General features: G+C 38.1%; 1 protein-coding gene across 1 annotated transcript in view; it reads left to right on the plus strand.

Annotated features, from left to right (window-relative positions):
- The first annotated feature begins 556 nt into the window (after window positions 1-556).
- The window catches only part of LOC123380052 (ATPase 13A5), a 92,131-nt gene continuing 74,350 nt past the window's right edge, over window positions 557-18,337 (plus strand). The window contains 1 exon segment of the mRNA XM_045037321.1: window positions 557-1,065. Within this exon segment, the coding sequence (XP_044893256.1) occupies window positions 1,003-1,065 (63 nt within the window). The 5' untranslated portion in view covers window positions 557-1,002.

The following is an 18,337-nucleotide window of genomic DNA, read 5'->3' on the forward strand; positions in this document are numbered from 1 at the left end:
TGGCAAGGATTTTTCTCAGTGAACTAGATGCAATAAAAAGAAAAAAAAAAGATAAAATTCTTTCTTATGAACAACTTAAACTTTGAGTGGATCCCAGTGCACCTATTTTTTGATAAAAAATATCAAGTTCAGTGGTAATTATACAATTGTGGAAATTTAGATGATATCCCCAATAATCCTCCTGCATTATATGCTCCTCCTGCATTATATGCTTATCTGAAAACTTTTTACAAACTAAAAAAAGAAAATGAAAGGAGTCAAATTATTATTAGAAACTTCTTTTTTCTTCATTAGAGTTACAATAATGGTGATGATTATCTTTTATTGAGTGTGACAGGTGCTATTGTTGATTTTTTACAAATATCTTAGATCGTCATATCAACTATTTAATTATTATTGACACTTTATATATTAGAAACCTAAAATTCAGAGTTTAAGTGATCTGCTCAGGTTCATCAGTAGAGCAGGTACTAGAGTTCAAGTTTTCCTGATTCCAAAATGACTGTTACATTCTCCATCATGAACCAACTCCCCCTTCCTTAGATTCTCATTGTCACCCCAACATATCCATATCCCGAAGTTCCACAGGGTTTTTACTCATCTCTAACTAGTTAATCTTTTTGCCTTGGGGTTTTAGTGAAGTGGCCATTCTCATTCATTGGCTGAGATACTTACGGGCAGTGCACGAAATTATTAATCTTTCTGGTTCAACAACTTAAGTCTAGAGCCTATCACATCTCACATCAGCAAATAAACACCAGGGAGGGGGAAAAAAAAAAAAGAAACACACTAAGTGGATAGATGAATGGGCCAATCCTGTGGCTGAGGAGAGTATTTCCTCTCTTTTCTTTGTTAGCCTAACAGGTGAGGATTGTGGTAAGAGATTTTAAAAGCACCTGAGAAAGCAGTGACAAGTAGTGACTGTTCTGAGTTCACATAAGTCTCAAGCAGCTTTGACTTTTCCCCAGTTAGTCAGGAGGGACGCTAACAAGTCTGGTTTAGATGGAGGAGAAGAGTAAGAAGGACCACTGGGCTCTGCTCAACCAAGGAGAGGAGAATGAACTGGTGAGTCTTCCCTTTTTTGGAGTACGGACTTCTCAAAGTATCTGAGGCTATGGGTAGGTGCAACTGTAGTGGTACTGGCTTTAGGAACTGCAGAGATTTAATTATTGTAAGGCTCCTTGAGATCCAAGGGCACAATTTTATAGTTGGGGAACGGGCTGAGAAGACTGTCTTCTAGATGATGGAGTTCTTGCCAACCCCATATGCATCAGACAGAATGAACTTTCCTTCTTAGACATTTTGTGGAGTATTCAGTATATATCCCACATCGTGCTCAGGAAGGGGTCTCCCCCTCATCATCTGGGTCTCCATCTACTTGGACAAACTCGAGCAAAACCTGAAAGTTTTTTGTTAATTCTTATGTTTTTGGTATATCTGTATTACTGAAGCTTAGTGTGCTTTGGGTTGAAGTTATGCTAAAAGTATAGAGAGGTTTTAAGCACCAAGTACTAAAAAAAAAGAACATTGTGGCCTGGTATTAAGTATATATATATATATATATATATATATATATATATTTTAAAAAGTTTTCACTTCTCCAGTTCTCTTTCCCTACTGCCTCTTCTACCAAACATATAGCCATCTTGAAAAATAATCATTAAAAGCTTAGAAAATGCAGGGTCTGTTTGGGACTGACAAGTTTACATTTGTTATTTTAATTGCTGCTTAGAATTCAGTGATGAAGGACTTAATCTTATTTCATAGAAAGAAATCTGAGATCGAAGAGGTTAAGTAACTTGTAAAAGGTCTTCTTCAGTCTACAAGAGACAGGCTGGAAATCGAGCCCCCTTCTTCCCCCTTCACACTCCATGCTATTCACACTGCAATAATGTCTGCAGGTAGGCAATGAGAAAGGGAGAGAAGGAGAATGGGGGCCCAGACAGAGATGGAACACTGGAGACGGAAAGGGCCCATGATATGTGGGTCACATAGCAGAAGGGTGTCAGTTTCCTGCTTGGTCTTCCAGTTCCCCATGAGATCTGTGGGAAATCCACACCCACCCTCTCTCCACACCCTTCTTTGTTAACCTAATAAAAATAAGTGATTTCACGTACACCGACACTGTTCAAGAAGGCAGTCCCTGGTCATACATGGTTCTTGAATACTAGCAAAATAGTGGGACCAAAGTGAAATATGCTCTATGTGTAACATACACACCAGATTTTGAAGATAGTGAAAGAAAAAAGAGTAAAATAGCTCATTGATAATTTTTATATCGGTTACACTTTGAAATGATAGTTTGGATATGTTGGGTTACATAACATATGTTATAAAAATTGATTTCATCTGCTTTTTACTTCTTTAATGCATCCACTAGGAAATTTCAATTACAAATATGGTTCACATCAGCGACTTCTATTATCATACCACACTGATCTGGACAATGGTATAATGCTTCAAATCTTGAAGGGATTCAAAGAACTAAAACCTGCTTGCCTGTATTCACTACTAAACAGCTCTGTGCCAGTTTTGATGTTTTTTTTCCCAACATGTAGATGACTGTTCATGAAAATCTTTGGCCGCTCTTTATTTTTTCTCTAACTCTGTGATGTATTTATAAAGTCTGTAGCCTAGTATTTTAATTTTCTGAGTCACGTGGGGGGCATAGGTCTCTCTCCTTAGCCAGGCATGTATTGAGGCACACAGTGTGCATGTCAGCCGTTGTTTCAGGGTTCTCTTAGGCCATTCGTGCTGCATTTGCTTTCTGAAGGTGGTCTTGATTCTGCCTCTGAGACACAAGAGATGCTTTGTTCACATGAGTTGCAAAGCCAATCTTTCCACTGGTGCTCTCCCCTTTACTGACGCCTGCCAACTAAATGTCAACATCACAACTGGGAGCAGCTCCAGGGGAGGAAAGGGCTACTTGCTGTGAAAGATACAGTTTTGACAGGAGAGCTCTTCACTTCACATTAATTTGTTTTCTGCGAAACAGTGAAGGATTCCTGGACTCTAAGACCACAGATCTGGGCTTTAGTCAAAGACCTGCTGTTAACCACGAGTGTGGACACCTTTTGGGGCCTTGCTAGTTGCCTGAAAACAATATCATGTTAACCCCTCTGATTTGAAAGTTTTGCAAGTGCCATATATGAAATGTGGAAAGTGCTGTGAAAATATAAGGAGTTCATTTACATCCAAGGAGGCAGGACTTACTATGGGAAATTTGCAAATAGTAAGTGAAATTAGTATTGGAAATATCCTCCCTTTGTCTGATCAAACTTGGGGAGTGATAATTGTTTGAGAGCTACCATTACGAAACCAAACAGTATGTGATGAATTAGTAAGAAAAATCAGGAACTTGGAATGTCTGAATTATTTTAATATATTTTTAAAGTTTATTTATTTATTTTGAGAGAAAGAGAAAGCATGAGTGGGGGGAGGGACAGAGAGAGAGGGAGAGAGAGAATCCCAAGCAGGTTCCACACCAGTGTGGAGCTCAATGCAGGGCTCAAACCCATGAACCATGAGATCATGACCTGAGCAAAAGTTGGATGCTTAACCAACTGAGCCACCCAGGTGCCCCTGAATTATTTTAAACAACAGCATGTACTTCTCATCTTTAATTTAAAGACACACACACACACACACACACACACAAACCCTACTCAAAGGATTAAAATTGAAAATCAAAAATCACGCCCTATTGGCCTCTTTCCTGTCTTTTGTCAAAACTTATGTTAACAGCTTGGATGAAGGCAAGCTTATCTAATCTGTGACTGATGCCCCACTATGAGGGAAAGGTAACAATATAGGCGACAGAACCAAGATTCAAAAAGTTTTCTAGACTTGATTGTAAGAGAGAAATTGACAGTGTGGTGTAACAGGCCTTGGTATTGAGTTTGTGTTTAAAGTTACTCTCAAACTACAAGGTGGGGATATCAATGACTTGGGCTTCGTAGCTATGTGTGAAAAAGTAATTAAAGTGCTTTATTTGGTCATGGCTGAATTTTTAGTTACCACTATGATATAGCTATAAAAAATTAGTACTTGGATGTCTCACTAGAAACCCATTCAGCATAATAGAAGAAATAACAGTTCTATTATAATCTATAATATTTAGGAAACTTCTAGGGAGTTATATTTAATTCTAAGATTCAAACAAGAAGTATAGTGTATTTAGAAAGATATCTGGATTTCACAAACAAGAATCATTTAAAATGGTGTAGCCACTCTGGAGAACAGTATGGAGGCTCCTCAAAAAATTTAAAATAGAGCTACCCTACAATGCAGCAATTGCACTACTAGGTATTTATCCAAGGGATGCAAAAAGGCTGATTTTAAGGGGCACATGCACCCCAGTGTTTATAGCAGCACTAACAAAAATAGCTAAAATTATGGAAAGAGCACAAATATCCATCAACTGATGAATGGATAAAGAAGATGTAGTATACACACACACGCGCGCGTGGGTGCGCACACACACACAATGGAGTATCACTGAGTGATCAAAAAGAATGAAATCTTGCCATCTGCAATAATGTGGATGGAACTAGAATGTATTATGCTAAGCAAAATAAGTCAGTCAGAGAAAGATAAATACAGTATGATTCCACTCATATGTAGAATTTAAGAAACAAAACAGATGAGCACAGGGGAAGGGAAGGAAAAATAAGATAAAAACAGAGAGGGAGGCAAATCATAAGAGACTCTTAAATACAGAGAACAAACTGAGGATTGCTGGAGGGGTGTTGGATGGGGGGATGGGCTAAATGGGTGATGGGCATTAGGAATGGCACTTTTGTTGGGATGAGTGCTGGGTGTATGTAAGTGATGAATCACCAAATTCTACTCCTGAAACCATTGTTACACTATATGTTAACTAACTTGGATTTAAATTAAAAAAAAAATAGAATCGTTTAAAAGATATTGGGAATAGTTACCCAAAGAATAATCAAGGCACTTGTCTTCCAATAGTTGAGAGGCTGATGTGGAGAACAGAGTATAAGTTGGCAGAATCCAGCCTGATTTATTTTCATTACAGGACAATTTCCTAACCATCTGTGGTGGCAGAATCTTAACATGATACCTCTCCATTGACTCTTCCCCTTGTATAATTCCCTTCAGTTGAGTGTGGTGGAACCCATAAGTATGATGAGCTGTAACTCCTGTGACTATGTTACGTTGTGTGGCAAAATGGATTTTACAGATGTAATCAACATAGACTCAGCTGAGTTAATCAAAAGGGAGATTGCCTAGGTGGGCCTGACCTGATCAGGTGAGCACAGAAAAGAGCTTGCGTTCTTTCTGGAGTTATGGATATTCAGAGCATGATAGGGGCTTGATGCAAGGGAGCTTCTTCCATTGCATCTTTGAAGATGGAAAGCTCTGTGTCGTAAGAGCTCTGTGTCTAAGAACTGAGAACTGAGAGCAACTTCTAGTTTACAACCAGCAAGAACGGGGGGGGGGGGGCCTCTCTCTCTCGGTGCTAGAAGAAACAACTGAATCCTGCCAATAACCGTGTGATCTGGAAAGAGGTCCTTAATCTGAAAGGAACACAGCCCAGAGGACACCTTGATCTTTTTGTGAGACACTGAGCAGAGGATCCACAGTCAGACCCCTAACCCACGGAAACTGCGAGATAATGGATTTGTGTTGTTTTAAACCACTAAGTTTGTTATGTGGCAATAAAAACTAATACACCACAGCTACCCAACAAGGGAAGGTATAGCCCTATAAATTAGTGAGCAGCCTAACTTTGGTAGCCTCTGGATGCTCATTGTGAAGGATGGTCTATAGCTATTTTTTTCAGGAAAGGAATTTGAACCGTATCATTTCTGAGATACCCCTCTTGTATTACTGATGCCCTCATTTAAGGAATAAAATTTAACAGAACATGCCATGTTGTCCCATGTCCTGGTCTAAGGCAAATTCTGGCTCTCGAAATGGCCTCTGCTGATTAGCCCATGCATCTCATTACTTTTTGACCCACGCTTTCTGCTTTTTTGCTGTTAGCTGCATCAAACAAAAGTCCTTACTTGCACTTTTACTTCCAGGAAGTAGCACTTTTGTTAGAGTAGTTGACTTTATGGGAATGTCTGGAGCTGAGTGTGATAATATGTTCATCTCTTCGGTATTGGGTTTTGATTCACACTGCTAAAGAGGAAAGGGCTTTTCTTATTCCAGAAAGAAGCGTACAGGGAAAACTTAAGAGGTTGACCTATTTCAATAATTATTTTGAACATCTTTAAGACTCAATTTTTTGATCTACAAACAATAATTTATAAGTACTATGAACAATAGTATCTATTTTCATAAATAATTACGCCTATTTCATGGAGTAGTTGTGAGGATTGAATGGTACCTGAGTAAGTGCTTGAGAAAGGTTAGCTCTGATTGCCAAATGCAGACAAAAGAGAAAGTGACCCAAGACATTGTCTCCCCCTGCTCAAGGGACACTCCATGCGTGAACACAGGACAAGATATATGAAACTATAACTAAAATTTCTTGTTAATCAGTGATGACTAACACAAATTACTACATGCGGCCAAACCAAAGCAGTAATAGAGGGGTAAGAAACAATGACTATACTGACATGATCCATTAATTGGGGCACCCGGGTAGCTCGGTTGGTTAAGCGTCAACTCTTGATCTCGGCTCGGGTCATGACCTCACGATTCATGAGTTCGAGCCCCTCATCCAGCTCTGCATTGACCGCGCAGAGCCTACCTAGGATTCTCTCCCACTCTCTCTCTGCCACTAACCCACTCATGCTCTCTGTGTCTCTCTCTCAAAATTAACAAGTAGGCTTAAAAATTTTAACATGATCCATGAACCAGAGACATTTACCCTAACATTAAAGAAAAGAACCTGGGAACACGGCAGAGTTGGAGACAAGAGAGCAGAGGAGAACCTTCACTCACCTATCACACAAAGGAACACAATTGGGTCTCCAGATAAAGATGACAAAGGGTAGATTGTGAATAATGAATGGAAACATGGTGCTGTGATTGCTGTTTGAGAAAAAAGAGGACAAACACGATGAATTCTTGGCCCATAAAAGGACTCAGAGGTATCATCTCCTTGGCCATGGTTCAAGGGAAAGCTTGAGGCCTGCCCAGAAAAAGCTAACTTACTCTAAGGCTATTGGAGCACCTCTGCATGGAAGGGCTTAACACTTCACAGCAAAAAACTGGCATTGCCATTCCCAGAGGTAATTAGCGTACTGAGAATTACTTATGTTATGTCTTGTTTGAGTAAACACTGACTTGGTGCTGCGAGAATGTGGGTTTGAGTAAGTGAATGTGTTGCAAACTGTAACCCAGAGACCCATTCTAAAAGAGTTGAGTCACATACTACGGTGCCTGTGCATGGTAAGTACGCAAGAAATATGTAGATAAGTAGGGGCGCCTGAGTGGCTCAGTCGGTTAAGCTTCCGTCTCTTCAGCTCCAGTCACCATCTCACGGTTCATTAGACGGAGGCCTGCATCGGGCTCTGTGCTGACGAGGCGGAACCTACTTGAGATTCTGCCTCCCTCTCTCTGCCCCTCCTGCACTTCTTTCTATCTTCTCTCTCAAAATAAAAATAAACTTTAAACATTGCTGAAAAGAAATATTTAGATAAACACATGAAAGGTGAGCGTAAGAATAAAAGCGTTTACAAAAATGCAAAAGGACCTGTTCACAACACCAGTCATGCACAAATGCTAGTGCTCTAGATGCAATGAAAATTCAGGAAGAAAAATAAGCAGAGAGCTGGGGGACGGTTGCGCCCAACTAAGAGGAGCTCTCCAAAAGAGGACTCGGGGGAAGAGACAATGTTTAGATGAAGCTGCACCCTGTAACTCTCCTTTCCTGCGGAATTTGGCCAAACTTAGTTCCATCTCTGATGGTAATTATAAGACCTACTTATTTAAAAAAGAAAGGAAAATGATTTTAAAAGTGCCTTTTATGCACTAGAACTCCATATTGTATGTTCTCATTTAATCCCCATGAGCTAGCCACTCAGACATTTATACTGGGAAAATGAGGCTCAGTTAAGTAACATATGCAAAGTCACATTACCTTGGGTGGGGGGGAGGATCCCCTATTACACGGTTTTCCTCCTATATGAGTGAAGATGATTGTACTGTGTGTGTGTGTGTGTGTGTATGCTCATATATATATACACATATATACATATATAATACATATGTACATATAATTTCTAATGCATGATTCATATATATATATTATATATTAGTTACTAAGCTAGTTTTTCAATCAATTTGGCGTTTATCTTAAAGCTCTTTTCCCAGTTTCATGTATCACGAAGGTGAGCAGTTTTCTTTTTGGCCTGTGTTTGACTTCAATTTTGACAATTCGTGCTCTGTGGGAAAAGCAAAAATTCCACTTAAGCCATTGGATCAATCACTTTTAGAAATACAATGGTTTTCTCAAATAGCATTTAGTTCTGAATATTGCCTGTGGTCAAATCATTTCACAATGACTCCAATGGGACTAGCCGTTTTTAATCTACTGAAATTTTGTTGACCTGTGTATTACTCAAGCTAATATTAACCGTTAATGTATACTACATACTTGAAATGTTTCAAGAGCCCTGCTAAATGCTTTGCATGCATTAACTCATTGGTTTCTTGGAACAAACCCGGAAGATACTGTTATTTTCCTTTATGGAAGGGGAAAGTGAGTCATCAGAAGAAATAAAGTGGGTTGCTCAATGACTTATATGGGGTTAAGTGGTAGAGGGATGATTTGAACTGAGTTTTCTCATGCAGCCACAGTTTCACACGAGGAATCTAAAAATTTAGTGAACTTAAATCATTTACCCAGATCATATTAACTAGTAAGTGATGGAGCAAGGAGCAGAAGCGAGAGCTTCTAGAAGGCAATGGGGTGGGGTATAAAGAACAGAGGCTCTGCTGATAGACCTGGATAGGGCTCTAAATTGTGCCCTTTAGCAGCAACCTCTGTTGAAAGGCACGTGCATATTTCATTGTTACTCCGAATCCAGGCTGCTTCCTTTTGTATTTTGGGCCAAGGAAAAGACCATTAGAAATGCGGTACCTCTCCTGGTATTGGGAGGAAACAAAAAAGTGAGGGAACATTACTGGCAACAGAGAATAGAAAATTTGTGCTATTCAACTCACTAGTAGGTGGTAGATCTGGGTTCCTCACCCTGTGGAACACAGCCGCTTCCCATTGCCAACCTTGTTTCAGTATCTCACAACTCAAAACCCAAAACTCTCTCCACCTTTGGCTGAACCTATTATCACATCACCTGCGAACATTGATTGAAAGCTTCCTTTGTGCTCAACACCTTCCACCTCTATTACTCTTCACAACTATGCTTCCAGGTGTGCGCTATTATCCCCTACGTACAGAGATGGAAACTGAGAGAAGGTAAGTCCTGAGGTCACATAGCTTATAGGCGGCAAAAGCCACTTTACTGCAAGGAACTACATGTAGTGCGTTTGAAGTTCCGATCCTTCCTCTCTCTGTTCCCAATGTCTTTACATTTACGAGGCCTCTAGCTTCTATTTACCTTCCTCTTAGCACACATATTCCTTCCTCTACCCTGCACTTCTTAGTGGATTTTACCCACGGGTGTTCAGTACTTTGGAGACATCTGAGTGACTCTTAACTGCATCAGAAGAATAATCATTGAGAACACTGAAATTATACTTGAGATTAATTGGTCAAAATGGAGATATACACTAGGATAAACTCAAATTACACAAACATTGGCAAGCTGACTGAGAGGATTTGATTAAAAAGAATGCCAGATGAAAGAATGATTCAACCGAAACTTCAAGTCCCACGTCTAGCTTAAAACCTTTGGGAAAATAGACATGATAGGAAATTTACCAAGGTTTATGAGGCCAATTTATCAAGGAAGCAAAAATATTGTTTCTATTCATCTTTGCTCAAGGAGCTACATATTTCTGAAAGTTACTGTGACTTTTTGCTGGTATTTTCTCTTTCTCGATATAACTCCATTAAAGTAATTAAAGTAACTTCCACCAACTTGGAACAGAGTGTCTAATAAACACCCTCCCTTTATTACTTTTTGTTGACATATATAAATTCAGTGGTGTCAACAAAGTGCACTGATCTTAAACAGACAGCTCAATGACTTCTGTTATCAGTTATTTTTGCTCATTTCCTATAAATAAAATTGTGTCTTGATTTACCATCCTTTATTTACTCGTATGTGAAATTCACATTTATTGTTGTTCGCATTAAAAGTTACATTAAAAAATTATTTTGTAGTGTTACATTATACGAAAACACAATATTTATCTTTCTCTTGTTGATGTACCTTTAGATTATTTCCAATTTGGGGCCCTTATGAATAAAACTGATACAAATATTCTTGTGCAAATCTTTTGGTGAACATATACAATTCTCTGTGTAAAAATCTAAGAATGGAGTTACTAGCTCATAGAGTGATCCTATCTTTAGCAACACAGTTTTTCAAAACGTTTTTACCAATTTACACTCCCCAAAACAATGTATATGAGTACCATTGCTTCACATTTTTATCTACACTTGGTATAATCAGTTTTTTCCATTTTAGCTATACTGTGGCTATGTCATTGTGTCATTTTATCATTGTTGTGTCATTTTAGAGTAAGTCTTCAAATCTGGTTAAGTCTTCCAACTTTGTTCTTTTTTTAGGATTGCCTTGGCTATTCTGGCTGTGATATGTTATTGTAGTTTTATTTTGCATTTTCTTAATGACATGATATTGAGCACCTTGTGGAATATTATCCTGGAAATCCTCTTTTGTAAAATGACTGTTCAAGTCTTTTGCTCATTTTTTATTGTGTATACATTTCATTTTTTTTGACTCATAGTCATTTGTGATATTTCCAAATATGATTCTTTTTTTATACATAGGTACAGATAGCTAGTATCTTCTTCAGAGACCTTTGGATAAACAGAAGCTTTTAGTTTCATTAATGTAAGATATCTTTTTTTTATCTTTTTTTATTTCCTGTTTAAGAACTATTTTCCTACTTAAAGTTCATGAAATATTTTTTCTGTGTTTTCTTTCAGATGATCTATTGTTTTAGTTATCACATTTAAGTACATGTGCCACCATTAATTTGTGTATGGTGTAAAATGGGGGGAAAATTCATTTTTCTAGCACTGTTCATTTTGCTCTAGCAACTACCTATTGAGCCAACCATCATTTCTCCTACTGAATTGTAATGGTTCCTTTTTTTGTAAATGAAACGATGAAATATCTTTGAGTCTCTTTCTGGACTCTCTATTTTGTTTTTCTTTTTTTTTTTCTTTTTTGGCTTGTAATTAGTAGGAATTTGTAGTGAGTCTTCACTTCTGGTAGTGTAGGTCTTCCACAATTGTTCTTTTTGAAAATTGTCTTGATTGCTTTAGGTCCTTTGTACTTCCATACCGATTTTAGAATCAGCTCCTCAATTACCACACACACACACACACACACACACACACAATGTCTGATGTGAGTATAAATGGGATTGCTCCTGGCTAACCCTCAAACTTAATATATCTCTGCTTTTATTTAGATCTGTGCTTTCAGCAATATTGTGCAGTTTTCAGTCTAGAGGTTTGTCTAACTTGATTAGGACTATTATAAGTATATTGATTTTTTTGGCTTTGATATTACAAATGGCATTTAACTTCATTTTCAAATTGCTTGTTACAAACACAGTTGTTTTTCTATATTGACCCAGTATCCAGCAACCTTGACAAATTCACTTATTAACTCGTATAATTTGTACATTATTTTAGATTTCTTAATAATTATATTATCTACTCACAGAGAGCTGTACTTTTTTTTTCTTAGTTGACATGTAACATTGTGTAACAATTTAACATGTAACATTGTGTAAATTTAAGGTGTACAAGTTGATTGGTACACTTAAATACTGTGAAATGATAACCATCAAAGTGTCAGCTAACACTTCCATCACTTCACATAATTACTATTTATTTTTTTTGTGGTGAGAACATTTAAGATCTACTTTTTTAGAAACTATCAAGTATATAATATAGTACTGTTACTTATGTTTCAATTATAAATGTTACTTTTTCTTGTCTTATTGCACGGTTAAACTATCAGAACTGTATTAAACATTAGTGGTCGGGGCGCCTGGGTGGTGCAGTTAAGCGCCCAACTTCAGCCAGGTCACGATCTCGCGGTCTGTGAGTTCGAGCCCCGCGTCAGGCTCTGGGCTGATGGCTCGGAGCCTGGAGCCTGTTTCCGATTCTGTGTCTCCCTCTCTCTCTGCCCCTCCCCCGTTCATGCTCTGTCTCTCTCTGTCCCAAAAATAAACAAAAAACGTTGACAAAAAAAAAATTAAAAAAAAATTAGTGGTGATTATTGGTAATCTACTTTTACTTATAACTTCATAGGGGGAATATTCAGTATTTCATTATTAAGCATGATATTAGCTGAAGGATGTTTCTGTCTATTCCTAGTTTGCTGAGAGGCTTCTTTCTTTGTTTCCTTGTTTGTTTCCTTCTTTCTCCCTCATGCATTAGTGTTGAACTTTATGAAAGTATTTCTCTATACCAATTGCCATGACATTATAAATTTCGTCCTGAATGTTAACATACCAAAATTCATTGATTGATTTTCAAATTCCTGCAATCCTAGAACAAACTCCATTTGGTAACAACATATTACCTTTTAATATATATCACTGATTTAGCTGGATATTTTGTGATTACTTCATCTATGCTTCTTACAGATCTTAGCCTGTAATTTTCCTTTCTTTTAACAAATGTTATCGGGTTTTGGTAAATGAGTATGCTAACTTCATGAAACAAGTTGTGAACGTTTCCACCTCCTCTACTTATGAAGGAGTTTGTGCAAAATTGATATCACTTCTACCTTAAATATTTGAAAGCATTCACAAGCCATTTGGACTTGAAGATATCTTTGTAGAAAGCTTTTAGTTACACATTAACTTTCTTTAAGAGCCATAAAAATATTCTGATTTATTTCTGAATTTATCAATTTTAGTTAACTTTTAAGTACAAATTCAACATCATTGAATTTTTCCATTGTAGGTCCGATTTCTATTTTATTCATGTCTGCTTTTTTCCCTGTTTTTCTTTATTATTTCCTTCCTTATACTTTTTAAGATTTAGTTTGCAGTTCCTTTCTACAGCTTCTTGATTGGGAACTTATTTCATTGATTTCAAACATTTATTTTCTTTTCTTACATACACATCTAAAATTATATATTTCCCTCTAATCATTGTCTTAAGTTCATCCCACAAGTTTTTATTTGTCAATTTCCATTTTTATTCAGTTCAAAATACTTCTTAATGGCTATTGTAATTTTTCACCTATTACTTAGAAATACGCTATTTGAAAAAAATTTCAAATCTTTTGGGAATTTTTAAGTTACCATTCTGTTGTTAATTTCTAGTTTAATTATAATGTCATCACATTTTATGTTCCGGAACGTGGTCAGTTTAGGTAAATAGTTCATGTGTACCTGAGAAAAATTTGAAGTATGCAGTTTGGGGTTAAAATTTTCTTCATTTGTTAATTAGGTGAATAGGGTTGTTCATACTTCCTGTATTCTTATGGTGGTGAGTTTTTTGTTTTTGTTTTTGTTTTTGTTTTGTTTTGTTCTTTTGGTGTACTGGTCTTATCAGTTAGTGAGGAAGGGGTGTTAACATCTCCCATGATGACAGTGGCTTTAAGTGCTATTTTGCTTTACAAAGTTTGAAACTTAGCTTATAAGTGCCCCTTTTACTAAAAATGCCCATATTTTTATGGCTCTTAAAATTGTTTTTCCTTCTTGATGAATTGATTCTTTTGTTTTAGATTATGAAGTGTCCTCCTTTCTCTCATATTTATTATTTATTTATAATTAATTATTAAATATTTATATTTTTTATTTTTAAAGTCTATTTTCTCTGAAATTAACATAACTATACTAGTTCTTTTTTGTTAGTCTTTGCATTGTATATTTCCCTTTCTTTCTTATTTTAACCATTTGCTTCTTTGTATTTAAAGGTGTCTCTTGTAAACAACATATAGTGGGTTTTTTACTATCTCTGACAATCTTTGTTTTCAATCACGGTATTAATGTCATTTATCTTGAATGTAATTGCTGATATTGTTGGCTTAAATTTACTGTTTTCTATCTATTCTATCTATTCTTTATCTTTTTTTCTTCACTTAATGCTATAATGGCTCAAATTTCTACATTGACTTCATAAATTTTTTTTTAATGGTGCCACTATAGCCCACTGTTTTGATGTTCCACATCTTATTGAGCCATTAGCTATTAATTGGTTCTTCCAATAACTTTTCCTATTACAGATAATACTGCACTGAGCATTGTTACACACATCACTTTCTACTTTGTGTATTATTTCCTTAGGGTATATTTCCAATTGTGGAATTACTGATTCCAGAAATAGAAACATCTTTATAAAATCTTGATATAATTTGTCACCTTGCTTTCTCTAAAGAATTATTCCAATTTATAAGGTTTTAGCAGTATGTAGTCGTAGTGATTTTTTTGCCATCTTGCTGGCATTGTCAGTTCTTTTTTTAAAAAATGTAAAGAAAAGAACTGAAGGGGTATCAGAATTATGATTACCAATGCCATTGTAGTATGTAAGTGAATCAAAAAAGGGAAAGGCATTTGTGATGGGCTTTTTCAACCTATGAGCTGGCCTAAAATTCCAAACCATTCTGCTTCTATTTTGAATACTTTGGCAATAAGCCCACATGAATAACTTAGTGAAATAATGCATATTTATGACATAATATGTGAACTGGCATATACATTTTATTTGAGTCTAATAAAACTATCATTCACAAATAAAACTAGAACAGGTTTATGGAATCAAAAAGAAGATAGGAAGAGAGAAAGGAGACCCAACTGGAAATACGCTTAGAGGCAGAGTGAACATATTTTAGAGTTACATTTAAATCTTTTCATGAATAATCTCAAAATAGAGTGGCTGCAGTGCTAAACTTAATGAACATTTTTTCCCAGGTGGATGATAATAACTCAGAAGCACTGGAAAGGAACTTTTAAATTGTAATTACTTTGCAGAGCACTTAAGGAGACATTATCTCATTTGAGCACTAGTACCCTGTAAGGCACACATTTCTGTTTTTTTTTAGGAATAAATTGGGATTCCCTAGAGGTGATATTGTTGCATCCACACGACTCCTGAAACAGAATGCTACGGGCACCAGTGGCAGTCACAACAGTTTATTACAATGAGAGGCAAGGCCAACCGATCATGACCAACACTCTTGATAAGAGCGCGGCCTCGAACAGCCGGGGTACAGAGCTTTTAAAGCCGATCACATCCTTTTATCATTACCTGGGAACAGAACAGAGAAACAGTTCCCAGATGAGTTAGAAACAGTTGCCAGATGAGTTAGAAACAGTTGCCAAATGGGTGATTATTTTAGACTTTCTGCCACTAAGTTGCAACCAGTGGATCTCCTTGACCTTGCCTCTGATGCTTTCTTTGAGTTTTTGTTTTCCTTCATTGGTAAAGCCTGATTTACAAGAGTATGAAACGTGATTTACAAGAGTAAAGTAAGGCTGTTTTCTCTTGACCTTCGGTGTCAGAACAAAGCTGTTATTTTTAAAGCTACGTGTTAGCCCTACACTACAATTTAGCCCTTATATGTCCTCCTTTTTCTTGCCAGTGAATCAATCTCTTGATTCATCATTAGGAACTAAGGGGACATCATGGGACCTAATCATCATAATTTTTATTTCACCAACTCGCCTCTTGACTAACCAATTGATTATGCATGGGCCAATGGTTAACCCAAGAAGTAACAATAGCAGTGGCCCAGCTATGGCGGTGAGCAGTGACGTGAGCCAGGGGGACCAAGAGAATAAACTCCAATACCAATTATTTCTGGCCTCCCTGGCACGTTCCCTATTATCCCTGACCAAACGGAGAGTGTCTCAGATTACTCCGGAATTGGCATAAAAACAGCACGTTTCTCCGAGGGCCACACAGAGACCCCCTTCCTTCATGAAGAGTAAATCAAGTCCTCTTCTGTTTTGTAATACAACCTTGGCTAAAGAGTCTACTTGGTTTTCCAGCCGAGAAATTGAAATTTCCAAGTAGCCTAGGTCTCGGTCTACTTGCTTGCTTATAGTTTTGAAATTTTGGTCCCCCACAATGAGTCCAGCAGTTCCAATAGCTGTGGATCCTGCAATTCCCAGTCCCACTAAGAGTGGAATGAGGACTGGTGCTGCCTTTTTCACCCTGGAATGTCCTTCGAACAGAAGTAAATGTTCTTCTCTCCCTGCTTCTTCGCTATATAGGTATATTTGTGGGAGAATATGAACTAGGATACAAATCTCTCGGGTGCCAACCCCAATGTATGTGGCTGCAATGCAGGAGGTCATTCCTGATGAGCAAGCAAACCAGTCTCCAGTAAGGGCTTGGTATGCTACATTTTTGGGGGCTATGAGTATCTGATCTACTTGGAATATACACTTCTGCACAAGAGTTTTTGTAAAGGGAGGTATGCCAATTATATTCTTGGGACACTATGCACCAACCCTGCCCTTGGAGGTCTCCTAGGGTTAAAATTGGTCGTGAGCCCCAAGGGCATAATGTCATGCTTGGATTTAGCAATTTTATGACATGCTTTTCTATGCCTTCTCCAATGCTGGCATTTGTAGCCACTCTCACATAATATGGGGGTTTAGGGTTTAAACACAGCCAACAATATTGTACAATCTCGGTGTGAGATGAATGTAGCCAAGCATACATAGAATCTACTACATCTAGCCAATGCATCTCATGGGAGAAAAGGTTCTGGATATGACCTGTTGTTGGTAATTCTGACTTTGTGGGGGCACCTGATCGTTGGGTAGGTTGGGAAGGGACAGTCGGAAAGAGCGGGGGTGTAAAATCATGTCCTTGTTTGGCCCTACCGGATTGGGTGGAGTTTTCTTTTAACCCTTTGTATAGTAAAGGAAATGCCCTTGTCATCTCCTGGAGCATACATTCTGAGACTCCTCCAAGTGTGTCTAGTGTCCCAGGAAGAGGAAAGATTACTGGAACTAGAAACCTTTTTTAAACATTTTTGTTGGGTTACATTTTCCTTGAGTCTGACGTTTGGGATCTGGAGTTCTAAGGCGGGTGATTAAGCAGTCATGGCCCTGTCCTGCCAGCCAGGGAGCCAGCGTTTCACAACCCCGTTTTGCACAATGGTATTGGCCTTTTCCTTCACATTCAACCTTTCTATTTGCAGGGCAACTGTATAACCCTGGTAGGTTAGCCAATTTTTGTTCTTGATCCCTGTGTCCACATCCATAGGTAACCACATAGGGGTTTTCGGGGACCAGAGGCGTGGAGCCCTTTGGCTGTTTATAATTAGTAATTAAAGTCTCCCATGAGTCCTCCACCAAGTCACAGAAATCAAACAAAAAACAAGGCACAGTTGAAGAGGTATTAGATGCTATCACCTTCCCCGTGACAGTGTCCCTGAGTTCCCATTGGTATGGCCAAAAAGATAGGGGATGCAATTCCGTACAGTCCCCCCCACTTATCATTATACAAACCCAGACAATTATTATGCCCGCATCAGTCTTAGCTTTAAAGGATCCTCTGGGTGCCTTTGGACCTTCCATTGCTGTTCGTTGTCTGGTTTTGTATCAGTCTAGGGTGTTCCCGCCTTTACGCAGTCTTTCTTAAACTGAGAGTGATGAATCCAGGTTCGGACACCATCTACCTTCACGGCCGTGGGCATAGTCAGGATCATGGTGTGCGGTCCTTTCCAGTGCAGCTCCAGGGTTTTAGGCTTGTGCCTCTTGACCCAGACTAAGTCTCCTGGTTGAAAGGGGTGAGGAAGAACAGGAGGATGAGCGAAGGCTTCTTTCAAGGCCCTGGTTATTTCCTTTTGTACATGTTGCAGGGCCATTAGTGAAGCCAGCAAATGGTCCTGTTCCAATTGTTCCATTACGTCATCTCCTAGCCTCGGCAGGATAGGTGGAGGTCTGCCAAATAAAATTTCATAAGGGGAACATCCCTTGACAAATGGAGTACAACGTGCTCGCAAAAGGGCAAAAGGCAGGACATCAACCCAATTTTCACCTGTCTCAAGGGACAATTTGGTTAAGGTCTCTTTTAGGGTCCGATTCATCCTTTCTACTTGAGCTGGGCTCTGAGGTCTATACGTACAATGTAATTTTCCAATTTACTCCCAATTCCCCGGGCCAGACCCTGGGACACCTGCGCCGTGAAGGCCGGGCCATTGTCTGATCCTATGCTCAGAGGCAGCCCGAATCTAGGAATTATTTCATTTAATAATTTCTTAACTGGGAACGCCTC

Source organism: Felis catus, chromosome C2 (genome assembly GCF_018350175.1).
Source record: "Felis catus isolate Fca126 chromosome C2, F.catus_Fca126_mat1.0, whole genome shotgun sequence".
Taxonomy (NCBI): Eukaryota; Metazoa; Chordata; class Mammalia; order Carnivora; family Felidae; genus Felis; species Felis catus.